The sequence below is a fragment of the Wyeomyia smithii genome, chromosome 3 (genome assembly GCF_029784165.1).
Source record: "Wyeomyia smithii strain HCP4-BCI-WySm-NY-G18 chromosome 3, ASM2978416v1, whole genome shotgun sequence".
Lineage (NCBI taxonomy): Eukaryota > Metazoa > Arthropoda > Insecta > Diptera > Culicidae > Wyeomyia > Wyeomyia smithii.
The window spans coordinates 221,886,396-221,913,474 of record NC_073696.1 but is presented as its reverse complement, the minus strand read 5'-3'; the positions used below and the strand labels follow the sequence as shown (position 1 = coordinate 221,913,474).

The 27,079-nt window shown below is 38.3% G+C and overlaps 2 protein-coding genes across 2 annotated transcripts; both read right to left on the bottom strand.

Annotated features, from left to right (window-relative positions):
- Window positions 1–1,655: 1,655 nt before the first annotated feature.
- On the bottom strand, window positions 1,656–6,033 carry LOC129729078 (uncharacterized). The gene is made up of 3 exons (XM_055687559.1): window positions 5,482–6,033; window positions 4,983–5,423; window positions 1,656–1,757 (listed from the first exon to the last, which is right to left on the bottom strand). The coding sequence occupies exons 1-3, from the start codon at window positions 6,031–6,033 to the stop codon at window positions 1,656–1,658; spliced, it is 1,095 nt and encodes a 364-aa protein (XP_055543534.1).
- A 16,382-nt stretch (window positions 6,034–22,415) lies between these two features.
- On the bottom strand, window positions 22,416–24,901 carry LOC129730396 (uncharacterized). The gene is made up of 5 exons (XM_055689702.1): window positions 24,799–24,901; window positions 23,932–24,621; window positions 23,680–23,869; window positions 23,079–23,490; window positions 22,416–23,026 (listed from the first exon to the last, which is right to left on the bottom strand). The coding sequence occupies exons 1-5, from the start codon at window positions 24,857–24,859 to the stop codon at window positions 22,442–22,444; spliced, it is 1,938 nt and encodes a 645-aa protein (XP_055545677.1). The 5' UTR covers window positions 24,860–24,901; the 3' UTR covers window positions 22,416–22,441.
- Window positions 24,902–27,079: the final 2,178 nt, after the last annotated feature.

The following is a 27,079-nucleotide window of genomic DNA, read 5'->3' as shown; positions in this document are numbered from 1 at the left end:
CTCACGTCAGATGTTCCAGTATCGCTGTCACAGACCAGGGATGGTCGGCTACCATGCCGAACATCAAATCCGTGAGTGACGACTGCCGTGTCAAGGTTGATGAGGAGGCAAGGGTTACGAATGAGGAACTCATCACGATCACCAACTCCTTAAAGGTGAGCAAGGCACCTGGACTGGATAGAATTCCTATGGATGGCTATAAAAACGGTCCCGAACAATCGTGCAGAGGTGCCTGGATGACTGCTTCATTCCAGAGAGGTGGAAGCGACCGATATTGATCATACTGCCGAAGGCTGGGAAACCGCCAGGAGACCCATCGACATGTAAGACTATCTGTCTGCGGGATTATCCTCAACAGACTGGTCAAGTACTGGAAAGGTGTAAACGGTGTGGCAAGTAACCAATTCGGTTTCGGGAGCGTAGATTCACTTTGAATGTTAGTCTTTCCGTCATCAGGACGGCTGAGAAAACCGGAGTTAGCGTACCATAAGACGGAGGTCAGGGTTGTGAAACCGTAAATCAGAGCAACTGACAATGAACAGAGTCGAAGACTGCAGTATTATCTCAAAGCGATCTTCAACACTCTTGGGAACTAAGGTTAACGACATGCTGACGTTGAAAAGCCATGTCAACTATGTCTGTAAGAGTACCTCAACGGCTTTTGTAGCACTGTTTCGAGTGATGTCGAATCGCTCAGTGGTGTACGGTAGCAAGTGGAAACTTCTAGCCAGTGTGGTTTCGTCCATACTCAGCGATGGTGGTCCAGTACAATAGTTATCGTGGTAAAATTAAGAGTACCTACAGACTCATGTTCCTGAAGTTTGCGAGTTCGTAGCGTACAGTGTTGACCGACGCAGTCTGTGTCTCGTCCGATGCCTATTAGCATCGCCTATATGGAGAATGCAGAGTGATTCGAGCAACGTGACACAAGAGCCATACGAGGTTCCAGAAGGTCATACTCGATGATCAGATGGCAGCGGGAATGGTCCAATTCCTCGAAGGGTAGATGGACACACCAACTTATCCTAGAGGTATCCGGATGGGACAGGAAGTGCCAAGAAGAAGTGAACTTCTACCTGGCGCAGGTCCTGTCAGGCCATGTTGTTTCAGGGAGTACCTACACAGGTCCCCCATGTGTCCCGAGTGCGTGAATGTGGAGGGCTGAGCATGTCTTCTTCGTATGCCCTCGTTTGCGCGTGCGAGGAGCAACTTGATAATAATGAGCCGGCCAGACACTACTATGGACAACGTAGTTCGGAATATGTGCAAGGTCATCTGGAGTGTGGTCTGTGCAGCCGCCCATGAGATAGCCCTGGAGCTACCACGTGATACATCAACCACCAATAAGCCAGTGGTAGCTAACTCCATAGGTATAAGATATAAGAATACAGAATGTGCATGAAGCACAAGAATCACTTCCCGACGTAATACTTAACCGTCAATCCGGAAAGCTAAGGGCTAGACACTGGAGGAGTTTTAGTGGATTTAGTTAAATTCAACCTCACTCCCTGAGATATCTTCTCAGGTGAAAGCACTGTTCTTACGTCGCTCTGACTTCAGTTTTTTCATCATGTCTGCGTCGTCGAATCACTCATACCGTCGGTTTCGTTCTGCATGCCCCAGGACGGCGTCTGCTACGCTGTTGATGGCTGTTTTCAGGGTGCTCCAACAGCCCCCAAAGTGGTTTCAATCAGATTGCCCACTTCCAGCAGCGCAGTTTTAAGCGAATGCGCGTAGTTTTCAGCGACGTCGGATTGCTATAGTCGCGCGAGTAAAGAAAAGATCGGGGAACCAACTTCGGCTCTTAGTACTTCAGATTTGGGTTCTCGATTTTTTCCAAGGTTACAGGTACCCCAGTAAAGGGGAGGTAGTGATAGCAGTTACTGGACAAGAGGCTAAGGGACCACCAGTGATACTTCACACGGATTTACAAATTGTCCAGCAGTTTATAATATCAGTTTATAATTTATTTTGGCAAAAAATTGTTCTTACGATGTATATTCTTTTTTGTTAGATCTTCATTAGTTTCAAAGGTTTCTGAGCTATAATGCTTTGAATAAAACCTATACCAAAATTCTGATGTCTTTTTAGAATATTTTTCATGAGCCTGAGACTTGTTTCAGTCAAACCAAATAATCAAAAAATCAAATAATCGTTTTTTACGACTTTCAGATCATTTCTATCGCTAATTTTTGAAGTAGAATACTTCTCTCAGGAAGTTCGGCTACATAGTGATGTGAAATGAAAATCTGAAACCGAAAAAAGTGAAAAATATGTCCAATTTCAAATGCAAATAAATCGGTTAGTATTCGATGGATTTCCTTCGTTCCTGCAGCAATGGATTGGAAAATCTTCTAAGATTCTTCCCAAAATAAGATAATTGTAATTTTATTATTCACACTATTGTACTATTGAAAATAGTCAAGCCTTGTCAAAACGAAAATTTCGACCCCTGATTGGTCGTTATATGCTTGCTTCCCAAGCACGGTCGACAGAATCATATACCTTGCAATTGAAAACATGCTATATGGCCTATATAAGAGCCTGTTTCAGCCGGAGCCGCTCATCACAGTTCTGAACAGCGACGACAGCAGTCCTCCCTTAGCAGCAGCGGGAGCGAGCAGTGGGTACCATCGATAGCGGAAAGCGGCCACAACTGTGGCATGGCTGTGGATAGGCGTAGCAGTTCCAGCGGATCTCACCATCGATAGCAGCAGGGCCAGCAGATGCAGTTACAGTGGATACCAATGGCGGCCACAACTGTGGCATGGCTACGGATAGTGTTGCAGTTGCTCAGCAGTTAGGCCAGCGTATAGCGGCCACAACTGTGGCATGGCTATGCATAGCGTAGCATCAGACAGCGACAACGGCAGTCGTCCTTCCTCAGCATCCAATTCAAAACAGGTTTTTGTCTGAGTACAATAATTTGCACAAAAAGACATTAAAAATTTTACCGCATTATTAGACGCGTTTCTCCAGTCATGCCTCGTGAACGTGAAGGTTCCCTATCACAGACATAGATTTCGTGCTCCAGCACATTACAACACGTGGAAATTGTCTTTTTACTAGTGCAACATTTCTTGGAAGTGTTTTATTATTCTCGGGTAAGAGACTACGAGTGCATTTTTTGCATTTATTGAAAAATCCATCGGAAGTGTATTCAGTGCTATGTCTAAATATATGAACGCCAAATACAAGCGTGATGCTCGGAAACGCGCGAAGGACCAGCATGGGGAAAGTGCATCAAAGAAACCAAGTACCAGTACGGAGGTCAATGTAAAAGCAGCCAGAGGTAACACGTGTCCAACCTCTGGTTGGGACGCTGGAGAAGGGCCTTCTACTAGAGGTAGGAAAAATCGAACCATTTATTTATTCCGTATGCTCTCATGTCTAATTTACCTTGGATATAATACTGCGGAAATGATGAAATTTATATATTGTCGTGCATGCAATATAAGCATAACTTTTGAACTCTCCTAAGAGATGTAATAAAAGGCAAAATAATTCTAACTTTTAATTCTCATCATTTTCGTTGCATGAACAAAGATTTATAAAAGGTACAACAGTTTACTGAAACAAAAGGTCTGAACTGTGCCTAAAAGGTTCCGCACATGATATACCATAAGTCCTCATCTAAATGTCATATCTGCATAAAAAAGCACGAAAAGTTCTGATTGCATTTTGAAGTAGAATACTTCTCTCAGGAAGTTCGGCTACATAGGGATGTGAAATGAGAATCTAAAACCGAAAAAAGTGAAAATTATGTCCAATTTCAAATGCTAATAAATCGGTTAGTATTCGATGGATTTCCTTCGTTCTTGCAGCAATAGATTGGAAAATTTTCTAAGATTCTTCCCAAAATAAGATAATTGTAATTTTATTATTCACACTATTGTACTATTGAAAATAGTCAAGCCTTGTCAAAACGAAAAATTCGACCTCTGATTGGTCGTTATATGCTTGCTTCCCAAGCACGGTCGACAGAATCATATACCTTGCAATTGAAAACATGCTATTTGGCCTATATAAGAGCCTGTTTCAGCCGGAGCCGCTCATAATAGTTCTAGACAGCGACCACAGCAGTCGTCTTTCCTTAGCAGCAGCACTAGCCCTGTGGTTGGTCACCACGTCTCAGGAGCAGCGCGGTTTTTCTCAGCGTGTGTCGCCAGACAGCCATTATTCCCCCCGTGTTGGGGCAGCATGAAGATTGCCATAAGGAAATCCAATTTTGGAAATCAAAATGCCTTTTTGAAGGCAAATAAACAAGACATTGAAAGTTGATAATTTTTGTCAACACAAGCAAGTATTCTGTGTTGCATCCTAGCAATTTAAATTTGTCGCACCCGTCTAATTTACTGAATGTGAAATAGCTTTCACAGTGCATGTTGTCCGTGTATCTTAATTCCCCCAATGTTAGGGCAGCTCAAAGGTTGTAATTAGCAACCGATTTTGAACAGCAAAATGCTTTTTTGAAGGCAAATAAAAAAATAATTGAAGGTTAATAATTTTCTGGCATCAACACAAGCAGACATTCTGTGCGGGATGCAATCAAATTCTGTTGTAGTTGTCCAATTTTTACTTTATTTAGTAAACTCCCCACTGTAGGGGCAGCGCAAAGGCGCGATCAGCTTAACCGACACTGAATAATTAACTGCCCTGTTAGTACGCATTCACAAAGGCAGTTAGTTCGACTATGCAGAGCTAATATGAAGTCGATTCAATCAATCAGTATAAACAGAATTTCGTCGTCTCCCAGCTGCCAAGTTGCAACATGATGCAACACGCAACAGCGAGAAAACGAAATCGCTTGATGTTACAAACCGCAATAAGATGCGGGTTAAAACCGTTGCGTGTGTGCCTGACACGCAAGCAGCCGGGTTATCTTTCTTGTAAAAGTATTCTACTTCAACCTTGCGGTCGTGGCTTTGCATACAACCTTCTTGTGATTTTTTTTTATAGAATACAACTTCAAGGCTAAATACTGTGATCGCAATCAAACTTCCACAACAGAAAAGCATCAAACCGCCGGAAATTTCCTCCACAGCTAATGGCTTCAAGCTGTACTGCTGTTTGTCTCTGGAATGTTCAATAGAACTCTGAACGCGATAATTCATGTACTTGTAAACTTCTATCAATTCGACGTATCGGTAGAGGCAAGCTTCGCGTATCCACATGGCAAGGTCGTTGAAATTACCCAACAGGGGCCAAGTTTTGGTTGCGTATCCCGTGTCGTACTCGTAGTACAGCAGCTCCGACATCAGTCTATACTGTTCGGAATTTTCGGCAGTCAACCATGAACCCACCATAAAGTGACCGTAGTTTAGGACACCCAAAACAAATCCTACATCCCCCTGGTTCGCCAGCTCCTGCAGTGATGCAGAAGAATCAGTACGATAGGTGTTCAGGATACTTTCAATGTGATACTGGAACAAAAAAGTTTCACCTTTAAATGATGCAATAACACAATAGGATGTTACTCACGTTTTCAGAACCGTTTAAAGCATAAATCCAGGCATCATGACGACCATACCATGGCAGGTGACTAACGGCAAAGTCAGAAATGGTATCAATCGGTAGCTGAAACACCGGAATCACGAGGAAGCTGTGAATTTTCCCTATGTAAACGTAACCGGTAATGAAGGTCACCAGAAGTAAGGATACTGAAAAAATTATTTCCGAAACTCGAGTCCGTCCTAATTCGGCTGGTAGTAGCAGAAAAGCTCCGAAAACATTGATAAAGCTACGCGGTAAACTTTTGCGTTGTTGATTTGCTTCAGGTTTCTTAAAAATTACTGATGAAGCATATTCAAATAGAGAAATGACGGAAAAGGTGATGATAATCAAGATCCATACTGGCCTAGAGAACATAAGAAATACTATTTTCCACGGTTTGATCAACTTAGGTTTTGGAGTAAGGCAGCCAACTCCGATCTGCATTATAGGATCGGAAAAGCTGAAATATTTATGGAACGGATGCCAGGCTCCCAATGCTGCCAGTGCAAAATCTACCCGTCGGTCAAGCAGTGCTCCCATCATTCCATCGCCGGTTCGGTTATCGAGCACCTTGCCATATTGTTTTCTTTGATCTGAAAATCAGATACACCTGCAATGTTCAATAGAAACTCTCTGTAGCTTTCTGATGAACAAACTAACCAATCGATAATTCCCAGGTGCAGTTGTGTCGGAGACAAAACTGTACGAGCAGATAACCATCAAGCCCATCAGTTGTGAACAATTTGTTCGAATATCGAGCCAGCCCATTTTATGTTGAACGCAGTATAATCCATGGTAGCAACTGGAAAGTTGCCAATTTAATTCGTTTCCCCATATGCACATCTGTTCAACTGAAGAACCAAAAACGAGGCAAAATCTCTTTATTTTAAGTATCGACATCTAGCGGTGGAGAGCATGCATTTTACACTCGAAATTTCATTACGCTTATATTCCATTCATTCAACAAAAGGACTGTATGAGCTCTCGCCGCTTTTTCATCGAGAGAATCCTTTGTTCTCCCCGGTACTGGTATAGAGAGGGTGCCTTTCCATGATAAACGTACAGTACCACCCGCATACGTGCAACGGTTTTAATGTAGATATATTTTTAATGAATTTCATTGTTGCCCAAGTTGAAAACTGAATATCTTGACTAACGACAATCAATTTTTACATTGTACCTAATGAAGTAAGCAGTGCTTGTACAGCGCGTCTGATATGCATTTCTAGCAATGTTAGGTATAAAAAACGGTACGAGAAATAAATATTGTCGTTGATCGAGAAATTCGGTTTCCAAGTCCAACGAAAATATTCAACTAACAGGTTAAAATAGTTTTAGCAGTCGTGAGGTGTACGATCCATGGAAATTTGTTAGACAATGTTTGAATGGTTGAAAGATTTTTAGTTTAATTTATTTCATTGACGTTGATTGTGAATTGTTACTGAATTTCCACTTTAAAGATCTCTTGAATGCGATCCTGTCTTAACTTGATTTTGATAGATTCAACTGTTCAAGATCACCTTTTTGCCTGGTCATTAAAGCAAAAAAAATAGTTTTTTGGTACATGTTCAAACTATTGGAGCGAACTGTTCGAACGATGCACTGTAAAATCAATGTAGGATGGAACAGCAAAAAATGAATGCGAAAGCTTGGGTACCGATTTGCTGCAGAGTTTTGTTCGAAGTTGCATATCTGTTCTGTGCCATATGGTTGTCCAGTTTGTGTGGAAATAGGTTATTTCCATAACGAAACGTGCCGTTTCGGGGAAAGTAGCTGTCTACGGTGCGGTGCACCTAGCGAACCTATACATTAGAGAAATGACAAGACACTCACCGTTAAGACAACTGTCAACATCAAAACGGGCGAGCTCTATTATTTTGCATTGCCGTTATCCGTTTTGATGTTGACAGTTGCCTTAACGGTGAGTGTCTTGTCATTTCTCTAATGTATAGGTTCGCTAGGTGCACCGAAGATTCCTGGTCTTTTCCTCCGAATTGGTGGGTTATCAGTTCAAACGAGTTCCCGTTTGGTTTCACAACAAGCAAATTTACTATTTCTGTAATAGCGGGGTGAGTTAGAATAAACTGGATCATATGGGTAGCGTTAGCTCCGGTTGTTTGTAGAGCTATTAGAACAAATTTGTTGTTAGTCCGTTGTGTGCTTTCATCGTGGGTAAGTATGAAATTGTTCAGAAAATTGACCGTTGCTGTTTCGTCCACTATAAACACGGTGGCACTCAAATCAACAGCCGCAGCCAGTGGATTGTGTGACAGCCACTGACCGGTATTGATTACAACCCTTGGAAGGTCCGTTTTGAAGCTCATTGTCGAGTTGCCTTGCCATGGACTTGAGCGATGCATCATCGTACAAATGGTATAAGTACCAACAAAGTATGTCGTAACTGAAAAAATGTTTTCACTATTAAACTGTTGCGCATCATCATCAAAACGTACAAACCAATTTTACTTAAAAGTTGCTCGTAAGAGGATTCTTGCTCAATCGAGTGGACAACATTTTGTAAGGTTGTCATTTTTATCAATAAATCAACGTCGTAACTCTGCTTACCAACTACTTTTAGCAACTGTATACTTTCTTTGAACAATTTCACACAATATGCACACAAATGTTGTAACACTAATCGGATACCATAATCGAACCCTGCATTAAAATGACGACCTAAACTATAGCATTCGAGCATTACACAAATACCACTGAGAAAGTCTCGCGGACGGTTAATGGCTAATTGCGATTCTACTATCAGAAAGCAAAGAGGACTGACTGTTTGCATTCCTATAATCGCGGCATTAAAACTTATACGTTGTAAATAACGACTAAAGCATGTTCCGCTTTTTATCGATTGGATCTATTCTTAGCTTAGACTGTATTGATCCTTGTTCGGATAACGCCGATGGACTTCTTCAAAGAAACATCGTATAATTTCTCTTGAAAAAGCATGATTTTTTTTCAATGTTCGGATAATTCGACGTTACATTGAAACAAGTAAAATATTGGAACGGGAATATAACTACAAACTAGACATGTTACGAATCCCTGAGAAACTTTGACTTAAGGTGGAACAGCCACAAATGGTCGGCGTGCAGCAATTCCGAACCAAACGCCAAAAACATTATTTCGAGTAATCCTCGTTCAAAGTTCAATCAACCCTTATGTTTTTGCAAGCTTCTACAGAGAATTTTTGTTATCATATCATTATGAACTGTCGGGACTAAATTATATAGCATTCACATAACGCTACCAGTGAAGCGGTGAATACGTTTTTCTTTCAAATTATTTTACTAATTTACCATGAAAAGCTCACAGAGAAAGGACGAAATTGGACTTCCAATGAGCGTTCTATACGTTTGTTCATAAAATTTTCTTCAAAATGTGAAGTAATTACCTTCCTAGCAAAACTTGATCGCATTTTAAAACAAAATGTCGTATGTTCAAAAAGTAACCCTTTCAAATCGAGTTAGTATAGTATCTTGCCAACATGTTAACATTGGTATGTTACCCAATTTTCATTACAATTGTTGTGAAGTAGGCAACGTATGTAATTTTTCAGAGGATGCAAAAAATGAACAACGACTGAGGGTGTGATTTAGACTTGGAAAAAATTTCCCTCGTCCAGACCCGATGACGCCTTGTTGACTGAAATTTCATATTTTTCATTATAACTTTTTCCCATGATTTTCAACATTTTTTCTACAGAATTGTGCGATTTTTATGGGTTTACTAGCTGATACCCGGCCCGCGTTGCTGCGTCAATAAGTTTAAAACGACAACGGTATACCTATCAAATATGGGTCAGAATTCGTGAAACGGATCACTGAAAATCGCGCTGTTTAATTTTTTAAAATAAATATTAAAAACTTCAAGAGTTTCGCTCGGGAAGTTGATTTTTCAGTTTTTACTGAATTTGGGTAAGTTTTCAAGTTGTTATTGCAACGCATTTTCAAGCGAGAAAGACCCATAAACCCAGCTTTCTTCAGTTCTCAAAAAAAAAAAAAAAAAATATCGCTTCATAAAATATAGCAGAAAAATTTTCCTTGGTGTATTTACTGCTCGCCCAAATAACTTTTGCACTGGGGAGGGGCATGGTTATGTGAAAAAAGCAAAATATAAAAAAGGGATGCTACGGATATCCGCATCCACATCCGCGAATGCGGAACATCCGCATGAAAATGTCATTTTGAATCACAAAGCTTTTGGTAGTAAACAGTCTAAAGGCATTGGTTTTCGAGTTATTTCTAATTTAAGCTCGAAAAGTTATGATTATTTAGGAAAATACACGTTTTTCTTAATTTGTCCATGGTTCTCCAGCGAAAACCATACGTTCATTGGAATGCTTGATCAAAAATATACAATGCATTCTTTGACAACAAAACGATTGGGCTAACGGTTCTCAAGAAAAGAGTTAAATGTTCTAAGTGATATAAATATAAATAAGAATCAAATATTTGTTTTCGTGTTTTATTATCTTAGGGACATATTTTTTTATGACATCGGTACTTTACAGAACTAGTTTCACCTTATATTTTATATACATCATAAGTAAATGATTCGTCATCTTTTGAAAACAGCTTTGTTTGTATCTTATTTTCTGAAATCGAAACAAAAGAGTAATACTTTTGTGTGGTAGCTATTATTATAGATTTTTTGAAAATATTGCTCCACTCTGTTATTCCTTGTTCATATTCTTCATATGATACCCAACTAAATGACATTTTCGATGAATTTTTATTACTTTTCTGATTAGACCAATCATACAATTCTTTTGCGCTTGTAATGGGATGTTCATGTTCTTTAGCTAAACTTGCATTTCCTGCCATTCGTTTTAATATGCCACCAATTGCATCGCATGGGCCTTTACCATGAGAAGTCGCAAAAAAATGCCACTCTGCATTGACGTTATAATTTGTTTTGAACTTGCAAAGACTTTTCTATTCTATTGCAAAGTTTTTTTCTATTTTTATATTGTGAGGCAGCTCCATCAGACATTAATATCGCTTTTTACAACTCTATTGTTGTTTTCAAAAAACTCATTAATTTGGCAATGAACACCTGAACCGCAACAGTATCATGATGGAGTACTTCCGATATTACGATGAAGCTGAAATTCTTAAGTGTTCCAGATTCTGAATAGTAAACAACGAAGGGATGAATGGTGGCTTGACTATCATTCCAATAACTACACGAATCACAAATTGATAAAGACGCATTAAAATGAGCTTGACTGTTCAATATTTTGATTTTGCAATAACGTTTTCGTTTAATTTGCGTAAGCTTGATGAGCACCGATGATCAGGAAAGGGTTTACAACTTTTGGGCTTGGTGTATTCCATTTTCACTTTATTCATCTTCACAAAATGCAAACTGTTACTAACACATCTGGGGTAGTGCAATCGTATTTATAAACGAAAACAGATGTTATAGGTAACCCAGTAGTTATTGGTTGCGTACTTTACAAACAGTTATTATTATTAAACAAGTAGATAGTGTTGCACGACAAACATATTTTTATATAAAACATTCGGCAAGGGGGAACGTGTAGGTAGGCTAAGGTTTAGCGCTTGAGTTATTTATCCAATCGTTTTGTTGTCAAAGAATGCATTGTATATTTTTGATCAAGCATTCCAATGAACGTATGGTTTTCGCTGGAGAACCATGGACAAATTAGGAAAAACGTGTATTTTCCTAAATAATTATAATTTTTCGAGCTTAAATTAGAAATAACTCGAAAACCAATCCCGTTAGAATGTTTACTACTAAGAGCTTTTTGATTCAAAATGACTCTCTGCATCTTTTAAAATCATCAGAATACAAATATTTTGAAATACAAATATTTTCATTTCTCTATCCTGGACTTTTTTTAAAAAGTTGCGTATTAACGTCAAGTTTCTTAAAAAAAAAAAAAAAATATTAAACTCTATTTTTTAAATTGGAATTTAATTATTATTTTTAATTTTTTTTGGTCAAAACATTTTTTTTGTACAGTGTATATTTTTTTATGGTGCATTTTAAGTTCCCTACAACTCATTCTCAGACAGTTTTTCTATACAACCAACGGTTTCTGGGCACCAATGCTTCGAATAAAACCTATGCCAAAAGGCATACGCCCTTTTAGAATGTAACTCATGAGTGTAAAAAATCTCTCCACCTGTGAAAAATGCTCAGTTTGCTAAGTCAAATACGTGTGCAAAGTTTCATTCAAATCAAAAATGGTCGATATTCGACCATAGGTCATTTGGCGCGATCTTGCTCAAAATCAACATCCCTAGTGAAACTCTTGAAGATTTTAATATTTATTTGAAAAAATTGGACATCGCAATTTTTAGTGATCAGTATCACGAAATCCGACCCATGTACTTTATTTCAAACAAATATTAACATTACCATGTTGTATATGGGTTATTCCATACGAAGTGTACATGCCACTTGGACACGACCATCACAGATTTTGTTCAAAGTTGGGGGAATTATTCATCTACTGTCTCTTTGGAAAAATCCCAATTCTGGTGTCGATTGGAATACCCCCCGCTCTCCAGGACCCTCCTCTTAATTGTAAAGTCGCGCAATTTTTGTCAAAAATCTCCTTTTTCTTTTTCTTACAATTCACAGACGTAAGATGTCCGAAAATATTGATAGATGATTTTTGAAGAAAATTAACCAAGAAATCCAGAAAAAATATAAGTTTTGACCGGAAGTGTTGCCAGATAAATTATTTTTATATTTGAAAACTAAATTTACATTTTTCGGCAAACGCAGCCATTTTTATTTTAAATTTGATAATTTCATCGTGTTCCTTGGAAAATTTCACATAAGAAACAACTATCATCCCGAGGTAATATGAGCCAATCTCGAGATATAACATTTTTACGAAAAAAGTTGTAAATATCGTAATTGTTTGATTTTATAATTTATAGACGTACGACACCCGAAAAATAGTGATAGGTAAATTTTGAAGAATATAAACCAAGGAATTTAGAAAAAATATTATTTTTGCCCGGAAGTGTTGCCAGATAGATTATTTTTGAATTTTAAAGTTAAATTTGCATTTTTCGGCCAATGCAGCATATTATATTCTAAATTTGATGATTCCATCGTGTTTCTCAGAAAATTTTACGTAAGAAGCACTCACCACTCCGTGGTAAAATGAGCCAATCTTGACATTTTTACGAAAAATTAATTACGAAATTCAGAACTATTTTCGTAAAAATGCTATATCTCGAGATTGGCTCATATTACCACCGGGTGGTAAGTGATTCTTACTTAAAATTTTCCAAGAAATACGATGAAACCATCAAATTTGAAATAAAATTAGCTGCATTTACTTTACGAACTAATTTCATTTTTGTCATATGACTTACATTTTAAGTTTTGGTAAAGCGGGCAATGTATGCAGTTTGCGAGGATGCGAAAATGAACGGGAATAGAAGGTGTGACTTTTAGGCTTAGAAAATTTTTTCCCTCGTCCAGACGGACGAGTCCCGTCTAGACGAGGGAAAATTTTTTTCTACGCCTAAAAGTCACACCTTCTATTCCCGTTCATTTTCGCATACTCGCAAACTGCATACATTGCCCGCTTTACTAAAACTTAGCTGCATTTGCCGAAAAATGCAAATTTTGTTTTAAAATACAAAAATAATCTATCTGGCAACACTTCCGGGCAAAAATTATAATTTTTCTAAATTCCTTGGTTCATTTTCTTCAAAATTCACCTATCACTATTTTCCGGGCGTCTTACGTCCAGAAATTGTAAAAAAAATTAATTACGAAGTTTACAACTTTTTTCGTAAAAATGTTATATCTCGAGATTGGCTCATACTACCTCGGGATGATAGTTGTTTCTTATGTGAAATTTTCCAAGGAACACGATGAAATTATCAAATTTGAAATAAAATTTTCCACAGAACGGGGGGTATTCCAATCGACACCAAATTTAGGATTTTTCCAAAGTGACAGTAGATGAATAATTCTCCCAACTTTAAGCAAAATCTGTGATGGTCGTGTCCAAGTTTGTGCTTCTTTATGGTCACTTCGTATGGAATGACCCATATACATACAGCCTAAAAATCTGTTTTTCTGAATCCATTTTCTATAATGTTTCTATTCTATGTTTCTATCAAAACTCCAACAAATACATTAGGGAAAATAGCAATAGGTAAAACTGTTGGAAACTTGACGGAACGTTCCGATAATAATTTTATTATATTAGCTAGGTAAAGCGTTGTCCTAATCTTCAATCAAACAACACATGCAAAAAGACCCAGGTGCCAAACGTGAACAAATTGAAATCGGTTGTTCTGATTCAAAATGATTCGAGAAGTGTATTTGTTTTACAATTGAAAAGAGTATCCATCAATTTTGATGAATCATGGCCTGTTATTGTTGAGTGAAAAACAATTGTTTCTGTAATTTAAAAAAACAACAACTGCAGTCCAGTATCAAAAATGTTGTTTAATAATTAGCAAAATCAATAGAATCATAATAAACCCGATTTACTTAGTTTCTATCAAGTTTTTATCTGGTAGGGTAAAATTAGAAGATTGGATTGCAAAGCCACGACCGCAAGGATGACATAGTGCTACATATTGATGTTTGTTACATTGCTTTCATCATTGCATTCGAAAAGAATCGCAAGGAATATGTTCGAAGCAAACTTTTTTTGTTTCAATAATTTTGTGAATGATAATCAACAAGATTACAATGGACAATCTTGTATCATTATGTTTAAGTCAATAACTTTTACTAATCATTTTTGCTGTTTTCCAGAAACCGGAAATGTCTATCTTGGATTTGGCTCCTGAAGTCGATTACTGGCCTCTGAGTATGGGCTAGTCCCAACAACAACCGTATTGGATGGTACTCGGTTATTTACGGATGCCGGTTATCGCCATCTTGGATTTGAAAACGGCGTCTGGATCTGATTTCCGATCTCTGGGTATCGATCCCAGAATGATCATATGAGGCTATTTTCCGGGTTCCTGGGGTTGCAATTTCAGATGGCATAAGTAGTTAATTTTTATGGTAGTTTCCAGTAGGCGTCTGAATTTGTTCTTCGGTTTCAGGACATCATCTAATTTTGGGTGGTATTTGGTGATTAATGAAAACGTCGGAACACTCACATTAGGGGGTGTTCGGTCATCCTTGGTTGTTTTCCAAAAACCGGAAATCGTTATATTGGATTTCATAATTATTTCAATTTTTGACCGTTAGCTATCATTTTGATTCCAAAAATAACCATACTAGTATTTGATCGTTTCCGGTAACCGGAAGTCGCCATCTGTATTAGATTTTCGGTCTCTGGTCACAGTTTTGGTTCCAGAAATATCCATATTGTGGATGGTATTCGGCCATTTGGGCTGTTTACCGAGAACCGGAAGTCCCCACCTTGAATTTCAAATTGGCGTCTGGATTTGTTCTCCGGTTTCCGGACATTATCTCGATTCTGGAATCAATCTTTTTAGCATTTTTACCGCAGCCGGAAGTTGCCACTTCGGATTAAAAAGATTACGGCAATATTCATATTAGAATGAACTTGAGCATTTTAGGCAGTTTCATGAAAAGCGGAAGTCACCATTGTGAATTTCAAATTTCATTTGTGCATCATTCTCGTTCTGAAAATACCTAGACTTGATGGTATTTGATCATTTTTTCCTATTTACTGTAAACCGGAGGTTACACCATCTTGAATTTTAAAACGGTATCTGGTGTTGATTTCCGACCTCTAGTCATCACTCCAATTTGGGTTGTTTTCCAAGCGGTTTCAAAACTGATATAGGTTGACAACATTCATCCACTTTCTTTCCCTCCTCTTAATGTCGTGAAAGCCTCGAATCATACTCGAAAACACCCGTATACAAGTTTTATGATAAATTTATCAATAATTAACATGTAATAATAAATTTGATATTACTTGACTACGCCACTAAAATACAGAAAAGTCAATGTCGTAGAAACATACTTAAGAACCCACGTATACAAACACGGTAATCAAGCTTGGTATTGAAGAATTTACAAACAACTAATCTGCCTCCCCCACCCGCTTTTCACGCTGGTGAAATAAAATGAAAAGTCGCTGAAATTCATCACCCACTACCGCTTCCATATACCGAATTGAAAGATGATCGGTTCAGCGGTTTTAAAGTTGTAAATGGAAGACATGGCTCATCTCCCTCCTCATACTTACTACGCCAATGAGATGTAGAAAAGTCTCAAATGACACACCAACGTTACAAAAATAGGCCTCATACTAAAAATCCACTGCATTTCAAGTTGCTCGGTTATTGTGGAAGACGTTTTCAAGTTTACAGAGTAAAAATTAACCCCCCCCTTGCCTACGGTTATGAGATGGAGCAGAGCTAATATTCTAGTAATACTCCCCGTCCTGGAAAACTCCTATGTATAAATTTTCACGGCAATCGGTTCAGTAGTTTTTGAGTCTATAAGGAACAAACAGACAGACAGAAATTCGCATTTTTAGATATATAGATAAAGTAAGTACAATCCCCCCTTACTATGCCACTGGGATACAGAAAAATAAATGTTATAGAAACATACCCACCTATCGAAATTGGTACGGTGATCAAGTTAGGAGTTGAAGAGTTTAAAAAAAGTAAATTAACCCCCCCACCCTCCTTGCCACGCTAATGGAATATATAAAATTCAAAGTCGTTGAATTATAACAGCTACCATACCGAATGCTGATCGGTGCAGCAGATTTAAAATCATCAAAGGTAAACATCATTCACCCCTCCCCCACCCCCCCTCATCACTGCAACGCCTTCAGAAAAGTCACATTAATGTCGCAAAACTACATCTCAGACTCAAAAACACCTGTATATAAATTTGCATGTTCATAAGGAGGAAGTTTTCACGTTCATGAACCACATATTCACCCCCTCCCCCTTGCCTAAGCTTATGAGACAGAGCAAAACTAATATTTTACGATTACTCCCCGTACTCGAAAATCCCTATGTACAAAATTTCACGGTAATCGGTTCAGCAGATTTTGAGTCTATAGGGAACAGACAGAAAGACAAATAGACAGACAGACATTCGCATTTATAGATTTATATTATATTTTTGCTGAAGATTGTGAAACGCTATATTTAGAAATATCAAAGTTATTTGAAAAAGTACGAATTTCCATGCAACAACTTTCACGAAGACACTGGCTGTCTATCTTACTGTCCTGAAAAGATAATTTTTTCATATCACTTCCAGGTGAATCACTAAATCGTTCATTCTAAAAGAAGCGCAATGAAATACGTAGAAACTTTTCCAACTTAAGTATATCAAAAAAATCAAGTTTGAGAACGTTATTATTTCACAGCACGAAATCAGCAAATAAAACAATGTAAGACGGTTCTAGAATAAACGGTTCCGCGGGATCAGGATTTACAGGCCCAGGAATTAATAAATTTTTCCTCTGAGAGTTATATTCCGGGTAACTGGCGGAAGGTGAAGGTAGTGTTTATCACCAACTAGTCGTCACTAGTTGTCGACGCACTTCTCAATAAGCTTTCACAGCTTGGTTACGAAGTCATTGGGTACGCTGATGACATCGTCCTCATCGTCAGAGGTAAACACCGAGGTAAACTGCCGAGCCGAATGCAAGCGGCTCTGAATGCCACCATGTTATGGTGTCTACAGGAGGGCCTAAATATAATCCCCTCAAAAACAGTCCTAAGCCCATTCAGTAGACGAAAGAAGATCTCCATCACTCCTCCAATGAATTCAAATACCTCGGAATTATTCTGGATAGGAAACTGAACTTGTCTGCACAACTGGATCATGCCGCTAAGAAAGCGACTTTGGCGATCTGGGCCTGCAGAACTCTGTTCGGTAAGACCTGGGGATTGAAACCAGACTTGGCACTCTGGTCTTACAAGACCATTGCCCGACCAAGAATCACCTATGCATCCCTTGTGTGGTGGCCTAAGGTAAACGAAAAATTCAACGACTTGCATGTCTTTCGGTTACCAGCGCTATGCGAACAACTCCAACTGCAGCCATGAAAGCTATGCTCTGCCTACTGCCTCTACATCTTCATATGAAGAAGAGCTTGGCGCTCTAAGGTTGCAAAGGAGGAAAACAATATTCGATGGGGACCAAATCGGCCACCTTCGCATAATTAGGGAGTTCAAACTAACTCCGCTATTAACTACAGTCTCCGACTGGATGGACGTTAGGACCAACATGAATATTCCGTATAGAGTGATGGAAACAAATAGAGGGCCTAATCTTCCATCTGGCATCGTCGGTTTTAATACGGATGGCTCGAAAATGGGATTCCTAACGGACCCGGTATCAGGTAAACGTTTTCCCTGGGCAAATGGCACACCGTTTTTCAATCAGAGGTATATGCTATATATATCTGCGCAAAGATATGTCTTAAACGCAACTACAGACATGCGAAAATCGGTATATTCTCGGACAGTCAAGCAGCACTACTAGCACTTAAGTTCGTCAAATGCGCTTCCAAACTTGTTTGGGAATGCATTAAAACTCTACGGGAACTTTCCCAACAGATCTCAGTTTTTCTGTTTTGGGTGTTCAGACATTGCGGAGTCGAGGGTAATGAACACGCTGACTACCTAGCAAGACAGGGATCAGCTCAACGGTTTATTGGCCTCGAGCCGTTTCTGGGTTCGTCCAATCCCGCTATCAAAAGCGAACTACTAACTTGGAAAAGGCTGGAAACAGCATCCCAATGGCAACAGGTACAGGGTTTTTTTTGTTCACACAACATTTATTTGACACGGCACAAAGGTACAGGGTTGTAGACTAGCCTAACAGTTTATCTATCCGATCCCTGAAACCGCCAGAAAGTTACTTAGTCTAAATCGTAGTGAACTACGGATAATCACGGGTCTCCTTACCGGACACTGTATCGCTTTTTATCATTTAAAGAAAATCGGTGTGGTGTTGAACGACACCTGCCGATTCTGCAAATCTGAATCAGAGAGTTCAAAGCATTTGCTTTGCTCTTGCGGAGCTCTTGCCTCCTCTAGGTACAACTTCTTAGGAAGTTACCTTTTCACTCCATACCAAATATGGAGCTCTAATCCCAAGCAGGTCATTAGTTTCATCAACTATAATGTGCTTAATTGGGGCACAGGCTTACAACAAAACAGTTCTACTCCATCAATGAGTACGAGCAATCCTTAACCTGTGCACAGCAATCGGGGCCCGCCACAAAAGACAAAAGATATTTTGTTACGAACTTTTTGTATCAACTTGTGTTCTAAACTTGGTCTCGTTAATAGTTAAAATATCGAAATTCTTATCAAAATTACTTACTAATTATTACAAATTATAACAAGTTTAGTAAAGTTTTTGGCAGAAAGAGATCAGAATTAGTTAGGGAGATCGCAGCAAGCCAAGAGCGCGAATAGACATAAATTTTTGACGTGGTTTTAATTTCACAAGAAAAATTCGAAAATTATGTCCCTTGTGGTACATTTTCTAAATTACCAGTAGTGCAATAGTGTTTTATTGTTACGTGCTTGAGGTGTTGTCATTGAAGTGATTCAGGAATAGAGAAAATGCGATCCCAGATCGATCCGGAATAATGTCCTTCAAACCTTCAGCGGAATAGTAGAAACAGGCTATCCAATAAGATATATACGAAGGAGCGGCAGATGAGCGTGGTTGCAAGTGTTAGGCAGCAACATTTTTCGCGTACTGAGATCGTGACGTCACAGCAACCAATGGAACACAGTTTGACATAGGAAAATGTATAGATTTTGTTTAAAATCATATGGAATGCATTATATTGTTGTACATGTGTCTCCCAGGTATTGTCATAGATTAACCAAACTAGCCCACCGTTAGAGAGATCTTCAAAATATTTTTTTTTTGGCAGTCGTCGAAAAGTCTTCAATTTCATAGGTGTAAATGCTCTTTTCGGAGTTACTTTCCAAAACCGATCGAGCGATATAATTCATGGCGCACTCTACTCCATCTAATTCCTCAAGAGGTCGCTGGCTTGTAGGTCCACATGTCGTCCTCTTCATCACTTGGGGTGAGTTCTTCCGCGATTCCAGGTTTGTTAGAGAGCTCTTTTTTATTTTTAAACAGGCAATAATGAACTTCTCTTCGAATGGTGTGAAATATGTTTTTTGATATTTGGCCGAAGGCGGGTATTTTTCAGCTGGTGAATCTGTCTCGTGTTGCCTTAAAAGCTCTGCTCCGTCCGTGATGATGGATTCACCGATAAAAGTGTGGAAATAGTTGGAACGGCTGAAACGTAAACAATTACTTCTGGACAGCTACGAATGATAGATTGATACATTACCTTCCGATGCCAAAATGCGCCAGGAATCGGTTTAGAACCTATGCTCGAAATCCTCCACGCGAAAAAATTGTGAACAAATATAAAACATTGCGGGAAGATTTGGTACCCGATAGAACAAACGTCAGCATTTCTCAACATCGGGATTTTTGGGAGAAGCATGTATGCTTATGCCCAACTTTTAGGCTTGATAAAGCGAAACACCACATGATTGCATTCGAGTTTTTTAGTACCGTAGAACGTTAGAAACTTGAAAAAAAGTACAATTTGTCGAAAATCCGCACTGAATGCCGAAAGTAAACTATTGTTGTGACGTCACAACTTTTAACTCGCCACCTTTGATCGCATATCTAGAACTTATCTGCCACCTTTATAATATCCCTTATTGCAGGCTATCGTGGTAGCACCACAGCCCCACTAGCGTTTGGTAGAATTTCTGGATCGGAGTAGAGTTGTTTTGGAACAAAAGCCGCAACGGGAAAATTGACAGTAGTGACTTCTGTGAAAAATTTAGAAATCAAAAAGGATGGTCACCATCATTTCGTAGCTGTCGCTGCGGGCGTTCAGGGTCAAAACATTTTTGGTGTCGATTTCAGTGGCAGTTTAGGTCCGGCAAGGCCGAACGTCGACAAGAACGGAATCCTGGATGGTGAGTTCGTTTCATATGATCGTTCACAAGCGAAGGTTGACTCATGTTAGTGCACGCGAAGTGTCAGAGGGGAGCCATCAATTTTGCTCAAGTAACAGGAGATATAGACAAATTATTAGTAGGTATATATGGAGCTCAAATTTATTTCCTAATTCATATTCCTTTTAGAGAGCGAGTAATGGCGCTATAGCATAAGCTAAAATGCTAGGACTAGAGTTAGTACTCAAGTTCCAACCGTAACAGTTGAAGCGAGTAAAGGCGCTATATCCTTGGTTTCAAAACCCGAACATAAGGGGGGGGGGGGGGGGGAGAACATACCTATGTTCCATCCCAGGAGATTGGTCAACAAAGGAGTGTACTTTCTTAGCTTTACCACTCCCAACGAGTCAGGTATATTACTTCTTACATACGGATCGGTTGGTACGGGTTGTCCCCGATCTTAGATTATATTGTATTATATTGCGCTACACAGTAGGCCTGGCCGTTGACCAGAAAAATGTATGGAAATCATTTTTTTTTAAACGGTGGATATCATTTTCCAGTATCCTTTCAAGTACTGGCTGTGCTAGTATAGACTAGACTAGACTTGGCTAGACTAGACTTGGCTAGACTAGACTTGGCTAGACTAGAAAAAGATCAGAATTAGTTAGAATTTACAATATTTTGTCAATTGAATAACAAGTTTTGTTATAAATATGTAAATATATAAATATAAATATATAAAAAAACAAACATTCATCATTCTAGTGAATGATAACAGAATTTGATATAAATCTACTTTTTATCATTCTGGCATATCAAGAATATTACAGATTTTGTTATTTCTATCAAGTTCAGATATATTTGTGTTATCCAAACTTATTTTCAAAGAGCACATTGAAAGTATACAAGCCAAGTGCATCAAATATACGAGATGTTTATATCCTCTCATTAACAGGAATTCTAAACTTTGTTTAAAGATCAAACTTTTGATTTACAAACAAATTTTTAGACCAGCAATGCTTTATGCTGTACCGATCTGGTCAAGTTGCTGTTCAACAAGGAAGAAAGAGCTCCAAAGGATTCAGAATAAAATTCTGGAAATGATTTTGAAGCGTCCTCCTTGGTTTGGTACACTCGAATTACATAGACTTACTGGTGTTGAACCATTAGAAGCTATGTCAAATAAAATTATTAACAATTTTCGACAAAAATCGTTGCAATCCTCAATTGCTACGATAAGCTCTCTTTATAGCCAATAAGTTAGCAATTAAGTTAGTTGTAAGTTTACTTCCCCTTTTCTGACAAGTAGGTTTAAATCCCTACGAATGATAAGTCCTAATTGCGAAGCAAACGAATCCTAACAAATAAAATTACAAATTTCTAACAGTGTTGAGAAGTCACCATTTGTGATTGGACACACATACTCATTATTTACTAATATTTATCATAAATACTTAAGCTACTAACAAATCCCCACCTTAAAAAAAAATTTGTGTAATCCGTTTGTTATAATCGTTTGATCGGGAATCAGCAAGACTGTCGCAGTGGCATTTCAGTACCCAGTGCCCTTCAGGCATATAAGAAACATCTGTACTCCTAGTGATATTACAAAACCAATTTTCACACTTTTCTGTATCGACAATGTAAAATATAATGAAACATTTCAGGTGGTCATAGTCAGGTGCCCATAGTCAAGTGGTTCGAGTTTGAATACTGATAGTTCGAAGTATCAAAATATTCTTCACAGTTGAGGAGGCATGACCGCAGAGCAATGGAGTTGAACAAATCCAAATATATTCGAAAGCATTTGTTCACAGTACTACAACAAATATAATTCAATTGATTTATAAAGCTAGTTGTGAGAAAAAAATTAACTTGATTGCATGAATCGAGTGAATGAGATTATATTATAATTATCGAGATATTTTATTTGAACAGGTTCGATTAGTTGTAACTTAATATTCAGAAAAAAATCCATCTCCGAAAAAAACGCTTCAAATTATCGAATCGATATCTTACTTCCATGCGGCCGCGTAGTCGGCTGTCGATTTTGGAACGCCGTGTTGCACCGCAAAGGCTCTAAATTTCCACTTGGCCGCCAGTCGTCTCGCCAGTCTTTTACGTTCTACCGCTTTGGTGAAAAGTTCGAAAATGAAGATTCCGGCCGCAACCGAATAACCGAAACCAAGAATTAGTAATCCTCCGGCCACTTCTTCCACCCCGAATGGTTTCAGTTCGTTTTTCTGCTTGTCCCTGGAATGTTCGATCGAGATCTGCACCCGATAGTCCATATAGCGAAATACCTCCATCAGTTCAACGTATTGAAAAAGGCAAGCATCTCGGATCCACATCGATAGGTAATCGAAATTATCCAGCAGGGGCCATGTTTTGGTAGCGTAACCGGTATCATACTCGTAGTACAGAAATTCTGTTAGTCGACGGTAGTTTTCGATGTTGTCAGCAGTGAACCACGGTCCAACCATTGAGTGGCCATTATGGAGGGATGCCATAACTAGTGGTTCTTTACCAATATCCGCGATGGCATGTAAATTTGGAATCGGTGCAACATTGAACGTTTGCAATAATTTAAGGATGTACGGCTGAAAATAAAAACTTTTAGTTCAAAATTCACAACAGTTTCTAACAAATCACATTTTCACTCCCTTTCAGCAAATACATCCAAACTTCATGGGGGGCATTCCACGGTAGGCCACTTTCGGCCAGATCGATTACCGTATCAATGGGAGGCTGAAAAACTGGAACCGCTAATATACTGTGAATCTTTCCTATGTAAACGTAGCCGATAAGGAAAGTGCCCATGACCAGCGCCAGTGACATAACGATTTCCGAAGGACGACTTCTTCGCAGATAAGACGGCAACAATAAAAACGCGGCCAGTACATTCAAGAAGCTCCATGATAAACCTTTACGATGCGCCAAAGGTGCGTCGAGTTTCTTCGGCCAAATGTTCTCGATGAACGAAATAAGGATAAATGTAACTACAACTACAGCCCACACGGTTTTTGTGAACATCATGAAAATGATCTTCCACGATGGTACTAGCCTGGAATTCGATAAGTTATAAGCTTAAATATTTATCACTTATGGACATAGCCGTGCAAAGGGCGGGGTTTACTACTAAACCGAATTCGCATTCCGGTGATTTTTTATTTTTGATGTCAGAGTTTGGGAGAGGTTTAAACCAATAAAATTTCTGCCGTGCGCACAGTTATGTCGATATTGATCAGCTTACGTTGGTCTTGGGGCAAGACAAGTGATTCCAATCCATTGAATTGGAATGGAAAAACTGAAATAACTGAACAGCTGAAACCATCCACCGACAGCAGCTAACGCGAAGTCGGCCTTGCGGTAGAAAAGTGCACCGGTCATGCCGTTGCCCGTACGGTTGTTGTCGAAAACCTGACCGTATTGTTTCTCTTGGTCTGCAAATTAATGTATTAAAAAGCAACTGCTTGTTTAAAGATGTTTTTAAACATGATACTACCGATTGAGAGGTCCCAGGTGCAGTTGTACCATATACAAAACTGAACTAAAACGTATCCGTCCAATCCATCTATGGTGTGCGATTGGTTCAAGTAACGCACAAGACCGTCATCCTGTCGACGCATCATAATCCACGGCAGAAGGTGAAACGAGGCCAACTTATATGTTTTCCCCATAAGATTGGCGAGTTTGTCCGGGAAAAGGTTATTTTCCTTTATGAAGCTCCTGTTTGACGGTACGTACGTATCCAGGTCTAGCAGATCCAACGCCCCGGGTGGATTACCAACATAGCGATGGGTCATCAGCTTGAGTTTATCGCCTTGCGGGACAATCAGTAGTAGATTTGGTATCTCCTGAAGAGATGCGTGGTTCTGTATACGCTTGAGTAAATCTACGTTGTCATCTGAGTGGAGGGCAAAAATGACAAATTTTTCGGGTCGCCGAAACATGCACTCATCGTGAATGCTTATGTACTTATTCAGGAAGGAAATTGTTGCATTTTCCTCTACTATAAATACCGTACAGCCCAATTCGATTGCCGGCTTTAGGGGAACTTCCAACCATAATGATCTCTGTTCGGAAACAACAACGAACGGTACCGTTGTTGGTAAGCTTGCAGGAGATTTTACTGATAGATCTGGCCGCTCTAGTACTCGGCAGATTGTGTATATACCGATGAAATATTTAGTAACTGGAATTGAAAAAAAAAAACAAAGTTCATTATTTTATTGTTTAGTTTGCTCCGATTCAGGCAATAAATTTCTTTAACTTAAGATTTATTAACAGTCATAATGTTATTTCCATTCGCAAAAAAATTTACGAATTATTTCTTTTAATGAAGTTTTGCATGAAGTTGCATTTTACTTACGAATTTCAGCCAGTAAGTGTTCATATCCAAGCTCGAAGGTAAAATTCGCTATATGTTCCATTCTGTCGTTGGATAACTATACAAAAATTTCACATTCGGAGCATTTCACGTATAGTGTTCTCTTTATATAGTGCCTTGATAAAGGTTTTCCGGTGTATTTTATTTTATTTGGCAAATAATAATGATGACCGAACGTGAATGGGTTAACAATTTGTCGAATCGATACCTGCACCAACTGCAGGCGCATTCTGGGCAGCAGAACCGGCCTGAAAGGCAAATTTTGTTTATCATCGAAATTGGTTCCTACCAAGTTGTCACTGGGAAAACAAAATGTTTGGATTCAGTGTTGATCGACATTATGGTACTGGCTGATTGTAGAATGCCATGTGAATGATACAGATAATGAATATTCGTCTATATTGGACGTTTTTTATGATGTGTCCTACTCCTATGATTCGTGTTACAATGCGTCATGCGTCAACATGGCAAATTGTTTTAAACATTTCATTCTCAACAAATAATTGAAACATTTTTAAGATTTAGGAATAGTTTTCTAAAAGGGCGTTAGTTTTTTTAACATAGACTATATTGAAAACATTATAGTTTAGAGTTATTTGGTTGTACAGAAAACTGTCTGAGAATAAATTGTAGGGAACTAATATTTCTTTACAAAAACTATAAATGCATCCCTGTCTAGATTATTTCGGATTTAGGTTTAGAAAATACAAAAAAGAGTTGAATTTTCGCTTGAATTTTTTTTGTTGTAATTTGTCATTATTCCCAAAGTTTTGGCAAAAAGCTCAGAATGAAAAAATTTAAGACAAATTGGAATTAATGAGTTAGGTTATAAACATTTTTTTCAGTATAAACGAGGGAAAGAATGTTCTAATTTTAACGATGCAATATGATTCTAATAGTAATTTAATATCCTAAAGCTCTCAGCGACTAACCTTCTAAATGCATCCGTTTTTAAACTATTTCAAAATTAAGTTTTGTAGCTTCGAGCTTTTTAAAATACTCGAAGAAGTTGTTTATTAGACACGACTGCAGAGTTGACGTAGATTACAAGAGTCTGTCTTATGGCAATGTATTTCTTGCAGTTGGTTTGGGAATACTTTAGATTGGGGTTATTCAATTTGATGGTAACCCGATCAGAACAGCATAACTGAAGAATTACATATTTTTAAACGATTATGTATTAATAACATATTTTTAAACTATTTTCCAATATATTTTTGATAGCAAAAATTAATCTGAATGAGATATGATAACAAATCCTGAAAAGTAGTTGTTCTGAACCAAATCTTCCAAATATTTCGTCTCAATCAAAATAATGGTTGTTATCAACTTGTGTCAGGGAACTGCTTCATTATTCATCTCAGCCCATATATTCATCTCATACAACATGAAAACACAATTGAAAACAGGAAAAAACGCATATTTTCTTCATAAACCAATCTGCTAATCCATAGAATGGAATCTTCTTAGTTCACTTTAGATTCCTCATAATATAAGTCTAATAGTTCACCTCAAATTTCCAAAACAAGCTCGAATTAGCAGAAATATATGAGATGAAGTTTTAAAAATCCTAAATTCCAACTGTATGTATTTTCATCTGTTTTAACTGTGTTAAAGAAAATCGAAAGTTACCAAATTGATATAAATCGACAGCACTGCAGTGGTTACCTAGCTTACCAATTTTGCACGTAAACAACTACAGCGGATACCTAGGTAACCTACTACGACGGTCTGCGGCTACGTTCATTCATGATAATGTGATTCATTCATGATTGACAGTGTGATTAATATGGGGGCGTCGTGAGATGAATAATTGAGCAGTGATTAGAGTTTTGAGATGGATATGGAAGCGTTATGAAAAATAGTTTGTTTTACAACTATTCAGATAAATCTAGCTAATTTTACTAAATCTACAATGCAGAGCGATTCCATAAGAGCACGTAAGCATATTTAGTTTATTTGTTCAATGATTTCGTGAAAATTTGGTATTTGATCCGTGCATTCTTCGTGAATATCGGCTAAATGAGATGAATAATGGAGTAGTTCACCTTGATGCTATATTATTTTGTTAGAAAGCTGATACGCTTGTTACAAAATTTGATACGAGTTTGATACTAGTAGAATCATTTTTGTTATAATTTCTGTTATTTTAACACCTAACGGGATCAAGTTTAAAACACAACCTGAAGCGTTTTTTGCATAACTAACTAACAGCTTCTGTAACGGTTTTGTTTTGTCTTTCTGGTCGGGAATCAACTCTCTG